The 19,014-nt window shown below is 47.8% G+C and overlaps 1 protein-coding gene across 3 annotated transcripts in view; it reads right to left on the reverse strand.

Moving 5' to 3' along the window:
- Positions 1-16,562: 16,562 nt before the first annotated feature.
- The window catches only part of Mark1 (microtubule affinity regulating kinase 1), a 105,272-nt gene continuing 102,820 nt past the window's right edge, over positions 16,563-19,014 (reverse strand). For 2 of the 3 annotated variants that reach the window (XM_039090282.2, XM_039090284.2), the window contains one exon: positions 16,563-18,622. In XM_039090282.2, coding sequence (XP_038946210.1) covers positions 18,274-18,622 — 349 coding nt within the window. In that variant the 3' untranslated portion in view covers positions 16,563-18,273. The remainder of the gene's footprint in view (positions 18,623-19,014) is intronic. The other variant, NM_053947.2, reaches the window with a different exon arrangement.

Below are 19,014 nucleotides of genomic sequence, written 5' to 3' on the forward strand. Positions count from 1 at the left end.
TAGGGCTGGTTTAGTTCCCAGAGCAACTGCAAGCCAAACTGACAAACAAAGCCACCTGTGACTCCCAGCAGACCTCCCCTTGACTCCCAACCGTTCCCCTGATAAGTCCAGAATGGTCCACTAATCACGAGTCAGCTTAGAGGTCACTTTGCCCCATCAATAATACCCTGCCTTTTTACCAATTGTTTGCAAGGTATATAACTCCCTGCCAGAGTCTGCTTGGGGTCTTCTCGCCTTGAAGTGGGAGGACCCCGACGTGTTGGAATAAAACTCCTCTTGCTATTGGATCAATCACCGTCTCCGTGAGTCTCATTCAAGAGGTCCCAGGAGAGATTCAACTCAGACCTCACAGATCTTGTGTTCCTGGTTTTGAAGTCTTTTCCATTCTTGCTTGATTTCTGTACTTTTTTTTTTCTTCTGGAGCATCTCATACAGATTCTTCACTGGAGCTTTTTCTTCAGTTTGTTTCTTCTTCATCATTGTCATCATCACCATTGTGAATTCTGATTGAACCCCTTCTGGGAACCCTTGTAAGGAACTCATGGAGGTAGCGATCGATGCAAAAGCAAGAGGAGCTTTATTGATCCAACACTCACTGGGGTTGACTCCCTTTGGAGAGAGATGACCCTGAGCAGACCTTAATAGGGAGTTATTTACCTTTGATAGAGACATACTTCAAACAATAGGGCAGACCAATGAACAGTGGTAACTAGGCAGGGTACTATAGGTGGGGCGAAGCGACTTCCAAACTGACTTGTGGTTAATGGACTTTTCCGGGACTTTTCGAGGGGATCAGATGGGGAGTCACAGGTGGCTTTGTTCAACAGTTTGGCTTGTAACTGTTCCAGGAATGAAACTAGTTCTACTCCTCCTGGAAGGGGTGGAGGTCTTTCTGTGCTCGGAGGTTTGTGGTGGAATTTTCCCACTGGCCTCAGATTGACCCCAACTCTGGTTCTTTCATCATGATCATGATCATGATCATCATCACCACCACCACCATCACCTTTGTCCGTTTTACTTTTTTTTTTTTTGGTAGAAACTTGTTACCACCTTCAGTGGAGATAGCTTCCCAGAAAGACTCAGGAGTTTTATATTTTCCTCACTTCTTTTTCTGTTTGTGCATCTTTCACATCTTTCATAGCTACTGGGTGCTGTCCACTTATATGTTTAGAAAAACCAAAAGAAAGAAAGACTCACTACGTAGCGCTGGCTGCCCTAGAAATTCACTATGTAGACCAAACAGGTCTGGAACGGAAACAGATGGATTCACAGAGATGGGCCACTCACCTCTGGTCTCCAAATGCTGAGATTAAAGGCGTAGGCTACCACACCCAGCTGGGGTAGGTTTTTTTTGGAAAGAAAAAAAACCACACACAACGTATTTACCATTGTAGGTGTGGTAACATACACACACACACACACACACACACACACACACACACACACACACACACCTTTAATTCATGTGGATGGAGAAGCCGAGGGGGTGGATCTGTGAGTTGGAAAGCCAGGGCTACTACTATGTATCACCTAGTGAAACACTTTCCAGTATATATCATAGCATCATCTATATTTTTCTAAAAACACAAGGCCATGTGCTCACAGTGATAGAAAGTGACGCAGCCTCCTGGGGACAGGAGAGGGGATTTCTGAAGCATGCATATGACATCATGTCATACAATTCTAAAACCTGGGATTTGCACATAGCATTCCCAGAGTGCACTGACTCAACACACTTGGGACATCATGTTTGCTTTCTGGTTGGGTTTTATTGTTGTTTGTTTTTTTTTTTTTAACACAGGGTCTCACTATGTACTTCTGACTTACATGGAACTCACTGTGTAGAACAAGCTGCCTCAAACTCATAGAAATCCTCCTGCCTCTGCCTTCTGCGTGCTCCTTGTCTCTTTCTTTTTATTGTTATTGTCTTTTCCTTTTTTTTGTTTGTTTATTTGTTTGTTTGAGGCAGGGTGTCTTAGTTAGGGTTTTACTACTGTAAACAGACACCACAACCAAGGCAACTCTTATAAAGGACAACATTTAATTGGGGCTGACTTATAGGTTCAGAGGTTCAATTCAGTATCATCAAGGCGGGAGCATGGCAGTGTCCAGGCAGGCATGGTGCAGGAGGAGCTGAGAGTTCTACATCTTCATCTGAGGCCACTACAAGACTGGCTCCCACATGGCTATGAGGAGGGTCTCAAAACCCACTCCCACAGTGACACATTCCCTCCAACAAGGCTATGCCCACTCCGACGATGTCACACCTCCTAATAGTGCCACTCCCTGGGCCAAGCATATTCAAACCACCTCACAGGGACTCTCTACATAGCTCCAAGTTTCCTGAAACTTCTTTTGTAGCCCAGGTTGGCTTAAAACTCATAGTAAACTGCTTGCCTCTGCCCCCACCAGGTGCTGGCACTAACAGCAAGTGCCACTCCACCCGGCTGCTTGATTGCCTTTGAGACTTCAGTCTTGCTATGTCCACCACGCTGGTTTTGCATGCCTAGGCTCATCTGGTCTCTCATTTCCAGAACATATCTTTTCCCTTTTTCCTTTTTAAAACTTTTAATTAATTAATTTGTGTGTGCGTGTGACTTTCCCATCATCCACCCCAATCCTACTTACCTTCCCATCCCTTCATATCTGCTCTCTGCTCGACTTCTCCCCACCTCCCCACCCCCAAAATACCAAACCAAAATAATTTTAAAAAATATCACTGTGGAAGCTTCAGTGTGCACTGTGCACCCTTCTGCCTTCTGCCCAATCAGCTTTACTTGCAAATGCTCCTGTTGTAAGACCCCATAGTGGCCTTACCTCAGGAGTGCCACCCACAGAGCATAGATTGACAAAGTGACCGCTGCAATAGCATGAGGGTATAAGGTTTTTAATCCACGTACGTGGGGTTGCTCATCCACACAGGGAGAGGCAACCCTGAACCCAAAAAGCACACAACTTTTATTCCTTACAGAGGGCAGACTTCAGCAACAGGGTTAGCTGGTCTATTCTCATTGGTGTACACAGGACAAAGGATCTTGTCAGGTATTGGCTAGCCTGCTCAAGGGGCTGTTCTTGGCTCAATTAATCACTTTCCTCATCCAGCCCTACACCTGGCCTTGGTGAATCACTGGGAAAGGGCTAAGTTGGCACGTCCCTTAGAGGGGGGTGAACTGGGTGGTCAGGCAGGGTCAGGATGACATCTTGCGGTTGTTCTTGGAATTTACCACAGGGAGGGGTAGGGGGTCTTTCTGAGAATAGTTGTTTTTTCTTTGTTTTGTCTTAATTAGCTTAGTCAGAATCTTGATCACCAAAACTTTATCATATCACTGGGCATCCTGACGTCAGATGTATCTCTCAGAAAGGTCACAAGTTTGTCATAGGCATCCTGACCACCCGATGTATTTCTCAAAACCTTGTTTTTATAGCTTTGTTTTTCACATCTATGAAACTTTATTTCTTCATTCCTCTGCCTTCTGCCTCACTACCAATGCTAGGACTCCTCTCAGATATCCTGTTGTAGCCCTGTGTCATGGAGGTCCTGCAGCCTTGGATCTGAGACTGCCCCTTCACACACTCCAGCAGTTCATAGATAGGGTGGGTGTTGTGGTGGACCAACTCAGAGCCCCAGATCTGAGTCTGGGTGGGAGCTGAGTTGGTCACCCCACCAGCAAGCCTCTGTCATCAGAGCCAGCGCTCCAACACTGCCCAGAGAATGTGCCAGGTCTGCTCTCTAGAGCGCTGTATGTGGGGGCCAGGGTGGGGGCAGCTCTCCCTTGCCCATGCCCTCCTGGCCAGCTCACCCTCCTTCCAGCCCCCAGGGCCAGCTCTATTATGCTGCCCAGGCAAGGGTCAGCCCTGGACTGCAGTAGCCCATAAAGGACAGGGCCAGCTCTCCTGACTCACATCACCAGAGCCAGCTCTCCCAGGCTGCTCAGGTAAGGGACAGGCCAGCTCTTCTGAGTGCGGTGGCCTGTAATGGATGGAGCCCACTCAGCGCAGTGCTCAGACATCAACATGGCCTCAGGAGGCAGCCCAGCCCAGAAATGCCTGCATGACCTTTGTTGGTAACATGGGCCTCTGACATTGACACAGACACTGACCATGATATAGGACCATGGACCCAGACATGGCCCTTAGCGACAGCCCAGGCCAGGACATCCCATGGCCTCAGGTGGTTGTGGAGCTCCTCATATCCGCCTGTTCCTCACTACCGTCACTGCCGAGTCCTCGGTTCCACCTCTCCACTGTACAGGAACCTGGCACCTTTGCTTTCCCCTCCATCTCTCCGTGGCTTACGTTTTCTTTCTCCATCATGTATTTGCCCATCTTGGGGCTGGACTGGGCACTTGGGTGTCTTTCTTCTGAGCCCTGTGGGGCTGAGGGATGCCCCTTGCTTTTCATATGGGTGTTTACCTCTGAGTTCTGGGGAATGCAGAGTTAAGTAGAACACAGTCATGCAAGAGAAAGCGAGGACATGTGCCAGGAGGAAAAGAGGCTGGCAATATTCACCACTTGCAAGTGATACGCTCCTCTGTTTACAAGGCCTGGGACAGTCCATCCCAGACACTGGACAGTGACCTACTAAAGACTGAAACTAGATCCCCATCTGTCCGTGTGTGTGTGTGTGTGTGTGTATACATACATATATATACATATATGTACATATACACATATACATACATACACACACACACACACACACACACACATATATATATATATATATCTCAACTCAATTCAAGTAATGTAACTCTGAAACTGCTAGAAGAAAACAGTTCAAGATAAAGGCTTAGGGGCTGGAGAGGTGGCTCAGTGGTTTAAAACGCTGGCTGCTCTTATATGGAGAGCCCAGGTTCAGTTACCAGCACTCACCTCGAGGCTCACCACTGTACAGCTCTGTGGTCTGTATTTGTTTCTTGCACTCTTACAGTTCACACTCTCACAGTGTTCTGCTTATGTGCATGAGGCCAAATGCACAGAGACCAGACCCTCTGAAACTCTAAACAAGCAAGCAAGCAAGCAAGCAAGCAAGCAAGCAAACAAATCCAATTCCTCCTCTAAGTTATTTCCTTCAGCAAGTAGCCATGGAGCAAAAGGGAAAGCCCAAAGGACCAGAGAAAGTGTTTGCAGGCTCTAGTCAGTGTGAAAGAGGAAAAGAACTCAGAACAGCAGGGAGACTTCACAGAGCCTCAGGGCAGCACACGGAGACTTCACAGAGGGTGAGGAGGTTTCTTCGGGAAGGTAATATGTTATCTGCATAAGGGACAACCATTCCTCCCTGCTGTGCGGTAAGGCAGCCATCACAAGGGATGTCTCCTGGCCAGATGTTGACAAGTGCAGTTGGATAAACTCTTACATTTTGGGTGACTTGGAATGTTAGAGCTCCCCCGCAAGGGCATATGTAGGTCCCATTCTTTTGATCAGGAGGAAATAGTTTTCCCTTAATGTGGCTCACCAAGTGTGATGGTTTGTTTATGCTCTACTCAGGGAGTGGCACTATTACAAGGTATGGCCCCGTTGGAGTAGGTGTGTCACTGTGGACATGGGCTTTAAGACCCTCATCTTAGCTGCCTGGAAGCCCGTATTCTGCTAGCAGCCTTCAGATGAAGATGTAGAACTCTCAGCTCCTCCTGCACCATGCCTGCCTGGATGCTGCCATGTTCCCATCTGGACAATAAGGGACTGAACTTCTGAACCTGTAAGCCTCAATTAAATGGTGTTCTTATGAGACTTGCTTTGGTCATGGTGTCTGCTCACAGCAGTAAAACCCTAAGACACCAAGCCTCCAGCAAGGCTACTGTATCACTCCCCACTTTGAAGAGGTAACCCTGGCATCATCTAGGAGATGGGTTGAGACTGAGGAATAGATATATTAACCTGTGGACACCAGGAACATTCAGAGATCCATTCCCAGAGATGTTTACCCAAAAGGATTAATGTCTGGCCTGGTGCTTCACCTCTGCTCCTTCAGTTTCCAGGCAGGGCTCATGCTAGGACACGAGAGATCAGAACTCCTTCTGACCTTCTTGACCAGAGAACTGCAGACATTCCTCAAACAGCTGCTTGTGGAGTCCTTGCCATTCTCAGTCTGTCAGTGTGGGCAGGTTTGGGGTCCCTGTGAGACTTTTGCTTTTCACTTGCAGATAGCTGATTGCTTTCTGTGTTCACATGTGATCAGTCCTTGGTGTCTCTCTCTTACACAGGGCTCTCACCCTGTTTCTTCAGGGTCCTGCCTCTGTTCTCCTCTGTGTTAACTACCTCTCTTCAATTCCCTCCTCTAGACATAATTGCATTCTTAGGTAGTGAGGGTTCTGGCCTTTGTACACGAATCTGGAAGGGATACAGTTGAGTTCATGACAACCTTGACAAAACTTGGGCACATCTGTCTTGATATCCTTGATACTGGAGACCAAGACCATTACTGTTCCAGCACAGAAGACCCTGGGAGATAAACCCATTATCAGAAGCATGGCTGTTGTGTGCACCACCTTCTACATCTTAGGAGAGCTCCAGGTCTATTTATTTTAACTTACTCAAGGGGCCTGGTACACGCTACCCACCCCTCCTAGCCTCTCACATTAGATAGGCAACTTAGGGGGAAATCACATTCTTTACCACTCTGAGAACCTCTCATTACTAATATGGAAACTGTCTTCCAAAAGAGCAAGGACATTGCACAACTAAGAGTCATGAAATATATCACCTGTGCCTGGACAAAAAAAGAGTATGGGAGACCTCAGAGAGTTAAGAGTAACTGCCTATTTGAAATAGCTTACATAAAAATAAGAACAATTTTCTATTTGTAAACATAGAAAAACTTTGTTTAGTAATAAAGCTATAGTTTAGAAGGAGAAAGATACCACAGCTTTGAAGTTACATTGTTTATTAGTTTATTCTTATAGGATACAGTCATGAAGAAACGTATTGTTGGAGCTGATAAAAGAAGGTTATGACCCATATAAGACACAGAATAACGGATTTATTTTGCAAAGACTGAAACTCAAGGTGTGCATGTGCATGCATGCACGAAGGCATGTACACACATGTGGGGATGCGCGCGCACAAACACACACACACACACGTGGATAAGAGTGCACATACACAAAATTATGAATCTCAGCTAACCTTCAATCATTTTGCCACTTACTTATTTCCTTCTCTCTGTGTGTGGGGAGGTATTATGATCAGAATCTCAAGACTGAGTTATTGGTGTTCTTTTACTGGCTTTCTTTCCAGTTTCCAGTCTATTCTGCTAGCACACGCCGCAGCCAAAGCTGCCTCCTCCTTATCAGGAAAAAGCACTAACTTCACTCTTCACACTCCCTACACCCAGATCAGTAGTTATGACAACACCAGGCTCCTGCCCATGGTCTTGCCCTCTCTCCAGCCCGGGAGGTTGACAGCAGAGGACCACTCTTGCTCTTAGGTTTGGCTGGGATGTGTATTTGTGTGGCCCTTGCTGTCTGTAGCCTGTTGCTCCTAGAAATCAGTGTTGCCGTCCTGTTTCACATATTACAGTCCAATGACAGTGGAATAAAGGCCAGTGAGTGAGGAAAAGTGCATTTTATGATTAAAAACATCAACTTAACCCCCTGGCAATGGGCAAGGGGACACCTTGGTGGTGGTGTTCTTATACATCAATTAGGGGCAGGCAGATGGCAGTCCTGGGTTCATCCTAGCTGGATGCCTGGCTTGATGGCCAAAGCTGTTTTATGCCTAGGACACAAAAATGAAATCAAATCAAATCAAATCCAGGCAGCACAGTGAGGGAGGAAGATGCTTTCCTCCGCATCATGCAGGAAAGATGCCCATAGACCTGGCCTCTGCCACATGGCATGGGACAAAGACATACAAAGCCCCATTTACCACCAGGGAGACAGAGAACTGTGAACCGCCATGCTAACCACACACCTGCCCTCTGCCCACTGCACAGGTGGGCTGGAGATGCGTGCTTGCTGTCACGTCCTGTAGCACAGAGGGAGGATGTTACCCAGGGGCCCTGCCAGTCGCATGGCCAGCCTGCAGCAGAAGCCACCACAATGTGCGAGTATGTGGTGGTCAGAGGGAGAGACAGAGAAGTAGGACAGCCTGGGCATCATGAAGAGATGGAACTGGAAACTCATGGGTGGGAGAGGAGTATCCTGTTATGAGTGACCAGTCCTGCCACCTGAGGCCATGGTGAGGGCCCAGCCTGAGCTGCTGCTGAGGGCCATGCCTGACTTCTTGGCTATACAGTAGCAGGGGTAAGTGCCGATGTCTGTGACTCATATCACCACTAGAGAACATAGGGATGTCCCTGGTGGGGCAGCTACTGGGGACCACATGAATGTCCAAGGACTGTGCAGAACTTGCCCCGCCCCTCACCAGTCCTAGTGCTCTGTAAAACCAGCCCCATCTGTTGCTTGCAGCAGCACAGGAGAATGGGCCCTGCACTTTACCCAGGCAGCACAATGGAGCTGGCCTTGATGACGAGGGTGTGGGTGAGCTGACCCTGTCACTTGTCTGCTGTGGGGTAGCATGGGTGCAGGGATGATGTCCCCCTCCCCTACCTTTCCCCACCACCTGCAGTAGAAGGGAGAGCTAGCTTTGACGGCATGAGAGTGGGAGAGCTGGCCTGGCCTCCTCACTGGCTGACGCACCCGTGGAGCAAGCTCTCTACCTTCCCTGCACAACATAGTTGAGCCAGCCTTGATGGCAAAGGCATGGATGAACCAGTCCCAGTGTGTGAGAGTAGGCTCATAGGGTGCTGCACTTGGGAGAGCAAGCCCTGTACCTTGTCTGCACTGTGGAGATGGCTCTGGTGGTAGTGGTGCAGGTGAGCTGGCCCTGAGGGCATAAAGCAAGTTAGTTAACCCTGCCTCCTGCCAATGGTGGCATTGGGTGGCCTAGCTGGAGCAGTTCTGGAGCACTCCCTGGTCGTGTAGATAAGGGAGACCCAGCTTGATGGTCAGCCCAGCTGCCACCCACACCCAGATTCAGGACTCTGAAGTGGCCCACCCCAAAATTAATCTTTTGCAAATGCTTGGAATTCCTGAAAGGCTCTTATTGGACCAAAGCTGCAGGATCTCCTTGACACAATAGCTAACCGGAAGGAATCTCAGTGAAGATCCGATATTGATGGGATCACAGAAGCCAGAGACCTCGAACCAGACCAATGACTCATTGCAATGAGCATTTGCAAGTGAAGATGTGTGGACAGAGGGATACACTCTGGGACACACCGTGACACACTACAGCTTCTGGGATATGTTTTCTACATGTCATGGTTTGAATATGCATGGCCCAGGGAGTGGCACTATTAGAAGGTATGGTCTTGTTGGAGTATGTGTGTCCCTGTTAGATTAGGTATGTCACTGTGGGTGTGGGCTTTAAGATCCTCATCCCAGCTTCCTGGAAGTCAGTCTTCCTCTAGCAGCCTTCAGATGAAGATGTAGAACTCTCAGCTCCTCCTGCACCAGGCCTGCCTGGATGCTGCCATGCTCCCACCATGATGATAATGGACTGAACCTCTGAACCTGTAAGCCTCAATTAAATGATGTTCTTATAAGACTTGCTTTGGTCATGGTGTCTGCTCACAGCAGTAAAACCCTGACTAAGACACTGTGCTTTGTTTTTGTATGTATGTTTTTTATTTTTTGTTGGGGAGGTTGCAAGAGTGAGGATGAATATGAGGGGATGGGGAGAGGAGCAGGACTGGGGTGCATGACATAAAATTCACAAAAAAAATCAATAAAATGTTTTTAAGAATCAACTTAAATCTTTAGAAATTAAAAAAAAATCACATGTCTAATTACTTAGTTTGGATGCATGTATGTGAACTGTATGTGCACCTGGTGCCCTCGGAAGTCAGATGAGGGTGTTAGACACCCTGGACTTGGAATTACAGTTGGTTATGAGCCATCACGTGGTGCCTAGAAACAAACCTGGTCCTCATCAAGAGTAGCTGGTGCGCTTTACCGCTGAGTCATCCCTCTGACCCCCCCCCCAACTTAATTTCTTTCTTCCATTCTCTTTCGTTTTCCCTCCCCCCCTCTCATTTTCTTTGGGGGCAGGGCAGCAGGGCCTTACTATGCTGCCCTAGCAGCCTCAGACTTACAGAGCTCTGCTTGCCTCTGCCTCCCAAGTGCTAGGACTAAAGGCTTGCATCATTGTGCCCTGCAAAGAGTTTTATTTACTGAAAGAGTATCCTTCGCTAGAAAGAACTACAAGATCATGCAGCGAATGTGTGGACGGGTGCAGTGGCCTCTTTTGGTAGGACAGATGTCACCCTGACCTAGGGGACGCAGCACCCAGGAAACACTGGTAATGTGTCTTGCTGAGTTTGCCAGGCATTTCCCCCAAATCAGTAGACTCTGAAGGCGGGTCAGGAAACAGGAAGATGTAAAGTTACAGATGCACAGGTGCAGGTCACAGGACAACTTGTGGAGGTCAGTTCTCCCACCATGTGGTTCCCCAGGTCATCAAGCTTGGCAGCAAGCACTTTCATCCACTGACCCATCTTCCAAAAGACTGTTACCCAAGTGGGTAAAAGGTAGCCCCCATGTTGTTTACTTCTGCGCCACATCCCGGGACTCTAGTTCTAGTCCCAGAGTGTCTAATACCCTCATCTGACCTCTGCGGACACAGGTGCACACACAGTACACATCCATCCATCCAAACTGAGCAATTATACACATAGCCTGCTTTAAGGCTGCTGAAGCTGGACTGGAAAGCCCCATGCACCCAACTGCTTTCAGTGATGTTGTAGCAAGCACATCCACAGTGCACATTTCATACTTTACAGTCTGCTTGCCTTGCGTAGGTTGCAAAACTTCCCAACATCTTCTAGCCACAGATAAGACAACCTGGGGCAGATGCCACATGGATGCTGCATTTGGAGCTCTAATCCAGTCTCTCTCTCTCTCTCTCTCTCTCTCTCTCTCTCTCTCTCTCTCTCTTCCTCTCCTCCCTCCCTCCCTCTCTCTCCCCCATCCCCCTCTTTCTCCCTCCTCTCTCTCTCTCTCTCCCCCCCTCCCTTCCTTTCTCTCTCTCTCACTCCCCCCACTCTGGTTTGGGATCCTGGACATTCTCTGGGAGAGCCCTTTACTGTGAGGGTTCTTCCCTGAAGCACTCCACACTACATCCCAGGGACACTCTATGCATGCCATTCTGCTGCCACCTCATGGCCATGCCTGTTCTCTGATCGGTCGCCGGCCTTCAGACTGAAAACTAGCATATACAGACAGCCTTGCACAGAAAAATGTCACAGCCGTGTTTTCTGGATCATGAGATGTTTGTCTTTTGTATTTTTTATCAAGGTTTTGCCCCCCCCCCAATCCGTGTGTGTGTGTTTGTGTGTGTGTGTGTGTGTGCATGCACGTGGAGGTCAGCTTGTGGGAGTCAGCTTTCTCCCACCATTGGGATCTGGAGAGGAGACTCAGGTCATTAGTTTTGGCAGCAAGTCCCCTCACCCAGCAAGCCCTCTGGCCAGGCCTGAGATACTCCGGCTTTAGTTTCTCATTTGACTCACCTCAGTTGATATGGCTAGACTTTCTCCTTCACTCTGTAGGGCAGACTTGTTCTCCATTCTGTATTCTGTTCTTCATTCTGCCTTTTCTGCATCTGCTCATGCCTAAAGATGCTGAGGTCGTTGACTATTGTGAACAATACTTCGGTGAACGCAGCATTCGGGTCTCACTTCAACATGCTGATTTCCTATCAGTTGGCCATTTACCCATTAGTGGGATCGCCGGATTATATGGCGGTTCTGTTAACATCTGAAGAGCATCCATACCGCTTTCCAAAGTAACTGCATGAGTTTACAGACCCCACTAACGGTGGGCAGGAGTTCTCTTTCTCAACAACCTTGCCCACACTCACTGAGATCCTTATCTTTTTGGCAATGCTCAGATAGGATCCTCTTGCTCTCACTTCCCTGGTACCGAGATTACACGCAGGCCCCACCACTCCCTGCTCCATAGTGTGGCTTGTAAGTAAATGCATTTCTGAACTGTGATTTTGGACACTTTCTCCATATACTCATTGGCCATTTGGGTAACTTTTGAGCAGTGGTTTACTAAGATGCCTTGTACATTTGTAAGCTGAGGTTTCTTGCTATTGAGTTGTCTGAGTTTGTGTGTATTTTAGAGATTAACTATCAGGTAAATTATTTGCCGACAGGTTTGTGTTGTAGACCATCTCTCCACTCTGTCAATTGCTGCTTATCTGTCCACGGGCTTCTTACATCAGACCTGAAGCATCATTTTAAAAACATTTCTCTTTCCCCCTCTTGCTGGCTCACTGGCTGTAACTGCTGTGTTTAGGGGTTGTGTTAAATGTATGGTATAGGGGCTGGGGATTTAGCTCAGTGGTAGAGCGCTTGCCTAGGAAGTGCAAGGCCCTGGGTTCGGTCCCCAGCTCCGAAAAAAAGAACCAAAAAAAAAAAAAAAAAAAGTATGGTATACCTCTGACTTACCGTAATCCATCTTAAGGTGATAGCAAACCACACATGTGGTGTAAAGCACTCTGCGAAGAACCTCTAGGCTTGTGTGCTGTCACCATGAAGTTTTGCTTTCACACGTCACAGGTTGTGATGGCTGATCTTGTCAGCTTGGAAAGAGGGACCTTCCTGGAGGAACTGCTTCCATCTGGTTTGCCTATGACCATGTCTACGAAATATTTCTTCCATTGCTAACTGATGGAGGAGGGGTCAGCCAACTGTGGGCGGTGTCATCCCTAGGCAGGAGGGTTTGGGCTGTATAAGAAAGGGAATGTTGGGATTGTGCCAGTAAGCAGTGTTCCTCTGTGGTTTCTGCTTCCTTTTCTGCCTCAGTTTCTCTTCGATGATGGACCCTAATCTGTAGGCCAAATAAGCCTGCCCTCCACCCCTCACTGCTTTGCTCATTGTTTTCTGGTAGCAGCAGAGAGCCGACAGGAGCAGTGTTTTGCTCTCTCGATTCCTTTAGGAAATGCGCGGTCCCATCTTGTACTCTGCTGCCTTTTGTTTCAAAGATTCCCTTGCACATTTCTTGTGACTCTGTGAGTGTTGAAAACTGTGCTTCTCCTGTGTGACAGCTGTCTTCCTCCTTGTTTTGGAAAGCTGTTTTATCTGGGTAGAGAATCCTTGCTTGGCAGTCTGTTTATTTATTTATTTTCAGTATTTTGGACAAGAAACTGGTCCTTACTCGTCCTTCTTAGTTTTATAAGAAGTAACTGTTATGAAAACCAGATGTAGCTTTCTTTGGTATTTGTTAACCAAATACTATCAGCATATGATCGCAAGCAAATTTTCTAAAACCTCCAGCCATTCTGTCTTGAAATGTCTTTAACTCCCTGCCCCCTCCCCGACGGGCTCCTCCCAGTGTGCAATGATTTATCTTCTGTTCCACTTTGGAATGGTTTCTCCTGCCATCCTCAGCTCCACTGCCTTTTCTCTGGTGTCCACTCTCCCCTCTGTGGAGTGCACATCTCTTCCTCGGACTCTGTCAACTATGTAACACTCCCACACATGGATTATGTCCACAGTAGTCATTTCTCCACTTCACACACTCTTGCGCCTTTTGGAACACATCCCCGAGTCAGTACTTATCTACTTTTCTGGCTTTAAACTCGGAGACCTGCCTGCCTCTGTCAGCTGGGATTAAAGGCCTGCATAGCCACTGCCAGAGATTCCTATGTCTGCTTTGAGTTGTGTCTTTCTCTGCATGGGAGCTGCAAGTCCAGGGCTAAGGGGGGCAAACCCTTCTGGGGTGGCAGGAGCAGAGTGCTCTTGCCTGGGACTCGATGACCCCTGAGCTATTTTCAGGCCTGCCTGTCACTGACCGTAGTGTCCTCAAGGTCTATGCCGATCAATCTCTGGCCCTGGGGCTCTTCTCTCCCTCTGGTTCTTGCCTTGTAGACCTGGCCTTGTCTTGGCCTCCAGTGTGCCCCATGTGTGTGAATGTGCATATGGAGGTCAGAGGTCAACCTCAGGTGTCATTCCTCAGGAGTTGCTCACCTTGTGTTCTCAGACAGGGCCTCTCACAGTGGCCTGGGTGGTCTCCAATCAGGCCAGTTGGTCAGCAAGCCCCAGGGCCCCACTTCTGTGTCTCCTGAGTACTGAGATTACAAGCGTGCACCACCACAGCTGGTTTTGTTTTGATTTTCTTTACATGGATGCTGGGGATCCGTTGTGGTAAAAATAAAAAAGCAGCAGTACAGGTTCCCGTGAGTTCTCACTCCAAGTGGATCTATGGGAGCCTTGAGCTCCTGCTGTTTCTCAGCCAGCCGCTTTCACACAGTCCCCTTGGTGGGTTGTTACCACGCCTGACACACACACACATCTCGTTCTGCGGGCCGTTCTATCGTGGCAGCACATCATGCTAGCCAGGCATTCTATAGCCGAGCACAGCTTCCAGAACTGAGACAGGTTGTCTCTGCCTGCCAGGAACATTGCTTGCATCCTCTGTAGCCCGTTAAAAATCAAAGCTCTAGAAACTTGTAGTTTAAGAATTAGATTTGTATGTTAAATTCTCGATCTACAATCCACAGAATAAATTCACTGCCAATTAACATAGAAACCACCCACCAAGACAAAACTGACCTAGACCACCTGGATTGGAATCCTTCTCCTCATCTCCACTCCCCTCAACCACTTCCTAGACTTTTCCTCGCCTACCCTTCCTTCTCATCCAATGATAGGCTTCGCCTTCTCCTGGACCCCTTGCTGTATAATGACTTCATCCTACAGGAATCAAATTCAGGTCTTCCTGCTTACAGGGAAAGCACCTTGCCAACCGTGCTATCCGTAACAGCTCAGATTTCTTTAAACATCACTATTATTGGGGTTGGGGATTTAGCTCAGTGGTAGAGCGCTTGCTTAGCAAGTGCAAGGCCCTGGGTTCGGTCCCCAGCTCCGAAAAAAAGAAAAAAGAAAAAAAAATCACTATTATTATTTAATGTGTATGACTACTTTGCCTGCATATATGCTATGTATGTGTTCTGTGTGTGTGTTTGATGATCACAGGGGCCAGGAGAGGGTATCAGGTGTCCTGGAAGTGGAGTTACAGATGATTGTACCAGGTGGCTTCTGGGAACTAAACTCGGGTCCTCTTGAAGAGGACCTTAACCTGTGAACCATCTTTCCAGGCCCCTAGCTCTGCCTTCTAAACAATGGAACCAGGACATCCCCCTTACTGTAGTGCAGGCTGGCATTTCCGCCAAGGCAAAGCTGGGCTATCACACGGTACACCATGCATTCACGGGCTCATATCGATGTCCGCTAAAACAGTACCGTGAATGCTAGCACCGCACACACCCTCTTACGGTGTCTTGCTCTATTTATCGCAATGTCGGTGGAACATATACCTTATTCTCCTTTAAAGGCTCCCTGGCTCCATCCCTTAAATCCCCTATATATTCTCCCTATATGTGTCTATTAGATACAGATTTTTATTTGTTTCCCTAGAGCCCAGGACCTGATGCCTACCCACTCTCAGTACGTTTGCTGAGCTGATGGACAAGCAGACGAAGTGCAGGTTGAGATGGCCAGCACATCCTATAATTCTGCTCGCTGCTACAGACCGTACCATGTGGCCCTGGCTGGCCTAGAACTTGCAGCTACCTTCCTACCTCTGTTTCCTTACCGCTCTGACTGTCTTCACCTTCCCTCAGGCTCCTTCTCCCAGACAGTCTTTCCCACTCTGATTTTCTTGGCTTTCCTTGCCAGTATCACCCAGAACTCATCCTTTCCTGCGTTTCTAGATCATTTCTTACCTTTTGTTTTTGCACTTCCAGTGCTACCTGGCTTTGCCTTCTTGACAGCGCTCGTGTTTTCGTCGGCGTCACAAAGGAACCGCAGTCCTGGAGAGGTGGGGACTGTCTGTGCAGATGCTTGCTAACCCCAGCATTCCAAGAACACTGTGTACTCACGGGAATCTAGGCCCGGAATGGCACTTTCAGCCACAGAGTATCACTGGGTCAAGGTTCTGAAGTAGGTTTCATCTTCTTGCCATTTATTTATTTTTGCTGTTAAACAAAATACGATGTCCTATTTTCTTTTTCTTTTTTCCTTTTTTTTTTTTTTTTGGGAGCTGGGGACCAAACCCAGGGCTTTGCAAGCGCTCTACCACTGAGCTAAATCCCCAACCCCGATGTCCTATTTTCTAACAAACAATATAAACTATGCTTCCACAGAGCCAAGGAAACCCTGCTACCACATAGCTGGGTGTTTATGCAAATATATTAAATTCCTTCTACGTCTTCAAAATGTTATCACGAACATATAAAACAGAGGATAGATAGTGAATGTCAAATTTTTAGTTCATAAAAACAGGGAAATAAACTTCCCTTCCATGAAGCACAGAGGTCGGCTGGAGCGAGAAAACGTTAAGTATCTCTGGCCTCTGCCTTCGGCGCCATCTGGGAGCCTCTGTCCTGGAAAGTGTTTCAGTGAGTGCGATTCCTGTGGGAAGGCAAGGCTTTCTTGCCATAATGACATCCCGGGAAGCCCACAGCCTGTCCCTGGCTTGCTGAGTGCACTTAGGACAGGGAAGAGCACACTCGGAGGGCTCGCCAAGCAGCAAACAGGTGACTCACAGCCCGAGAAAGAGCAAAAGACAAATGCTTTATTATGAGATCTGTTCAAGTAAGGTTTCAGTGTGCACCAGTGAGTGAATGCGGATCTGCATCGAATGTTTGGAATGAACACCAGGTTAAAAAGGGGCTACACAGTTTTGTTTTGTTGCTCCCCCCACCCCCAATACCACCCTTTCCCTAAGGCAAGAAAACACACCATTTAGAACAGAATGTTACAGAAGGAAGCTACATCCCGGTACAGTACAGAAGATAAGACCATCTTTGTCCGCAGGCCACCGTGGGCCAGCGCGTCACCTACTCTGGCAGCATTCCAGCGCAGGTTCCAGTGACAGGCGCTGACCACGCACTGCTTTCCTTTGAACGACAATCTTTGAGTACATTTTCTATTTCTCAGGAGTGTGCAGGTGGGGCCCATACGCTGATATTACAGTAATTACAACATTAAATAACATTGCACAGTCAACCTCCAAGGCTATTCAGTAGAAAATAATAAGTATTTAAAAAGATGTGCCTTTACTAGTGGCTTTACGTCGCATACGTCACTAATTATGAAAGAAGGCAAATGACCAATCACAAAGCTCCACACGACAGGGATAGTGATGTGGAAGAAACATGAGAACTTGGGCAAAGTATCGAAAACGAAGGCGCAGAGTGAACCACCAGGCAAGCGTAAGTCCACAGTGAGCAGGCGTGTGGGGAGCGCACCCTGCTCACAGGCCTCTCCGCACTGACAGATACTACAGTGGTGGGGATGGGTAGAGGCTGGGAGGACACTGGGGCGATGCTCCCAGTGCGGGTCAATTCCTGAGGCAGCATCGTATCCTAGCCAACGCGATCACCAACACTGTACAGATGAGCTTGTGCTATACGGGACGTCCGACACGCTCCTGTTTCCGCAGTTGCCCTGCGTGCTCCGAAGGCAGCAAACCTGGTTTGTTTCCCAAAGGCCAGGTGAGCTGCAGACTCTGTCAATCTCTGCTGCTAATTAGCAGATCAAAAGACAGGGAGCCAAGAAGCTCCGTAAAGACTGAACTCTTCCCTGGGGTGCTTCTGAGTTAGCTCAAGGCCGAGCTGTGGCTTGTTTTCATATGTGGAAAGTCTGGGTGCCACACCATAAACTTTCTCTAAGTCCTAACCACAAATTGTCTGACCCAGGCGAAGCCTGAGAAAGCAGGAGGAACTGGGGGGGGGGGCATCGACCCACTGTCAAGTTCTGGTTTAAATTAAATATGATTTTAAAATAATTTTTATAAAGTTCATGCTACAATTTCAAAGACTATTTCTGTGCGCTTTTAATCCTGGACACAATTTTCAAAATAGCATGACGGAGGTAAGAGTTTTAAAAACACACCAGATGTAAGTAACAGGGAAATCCTTTTCAACTCACAGCATTAAACGTACATTTCTGTGTGGAGATCTAGACAACTATACAGGTTTTAAAGCAATTATATTTTATTATACAACTCTATGAACAGAAAATGAACAGAAATACACAATATACTTACCTGTACATGTGAACCTACTTTTGAAGCTACGGTTCTTATTATAGCTCGTACTGACTTGAATTTTACAGCTCATAACTATGTATAACCTTATTGCATTAAGGACGATTTCTGCATGGGAGATTCACAGCTGGACCACATCAGCTGTCGCCAGTACACTCAGAGACGGTACCTCAGATGTGGGTGCATCTTCCCTGATCCCGAAGCCTACACATCTCTACAGCTTAAGCTCATTTGCTATTTTGGATGCAATGTTCTTAAAGGCAATAGATGTCCCGGATATTCGCTTGAAGCGGACCCCATTGAGTGAGAGCCGAGGCAACTTGCAGACCTCCATCTCCCACTGTACGAGGCTGTCCTGCCGAGCGTCTCCGTGAACGCAGAAGAGCAGGAACCTCTCTCTCTGTTCATAGTCACAGGTGTTGGCATCCAGCACCTTGCGGATCTCTCTCACCATGTCATTGGGGTCCATTGAACTAGTGGTCTTCATGCTCCACGTGAAGCGCAGCGACCTCGGCTTGGCCTCCTTACCCTCTTCCTTGTCTTTCGGCTCCCCCGATGAACCTCTAGTAGGCAAAGGGGAAACGAAAACAAAGGTTCTACTCAGCAAAGAAACCTCAGCCATGAAATGTGAGTGACAATTCCAGGCCTAATGAACTTATCCAGTTTGCATGCAGTCAGCCCTCAGAGGGCTAGAGATTTATGTCACTGCCCTTCCATAAACAGGCCTGGGCGCCATCTGCCCTCAGAGGGAGCAGACGTGCACGCTACCACCGTGCTGTAAACAGACCCGGGGCACCATCTACCTTGGCATTTAGCATCTTCAGGCTAAAGCAGCAAACTGTCTTAAGTGCATCTGTTCCTGGGAAGAAATTTGCAGCTGAAAGTGAAAATGTAATTGCTTTTCCTGTGTTTTTGTGGTCAGTTGTAAAGAACAGATTTGCCATTTACCACAAAG

This window comes from Rattus norvegicus, chromosome 13, assembly GCF_036323735.1.
Source record: "Rattus norvegicus strain BN/NHsdMcwi chromosome 13, GRCr8, whole genome shotgun sequence".
Taxonomy (NCBI): domain Eukaryota; kingdom Metazoa; phylum Chordata; class Mammalia; order Rodentia; family Muridae; genus Rattus; species Rattus norvegicus.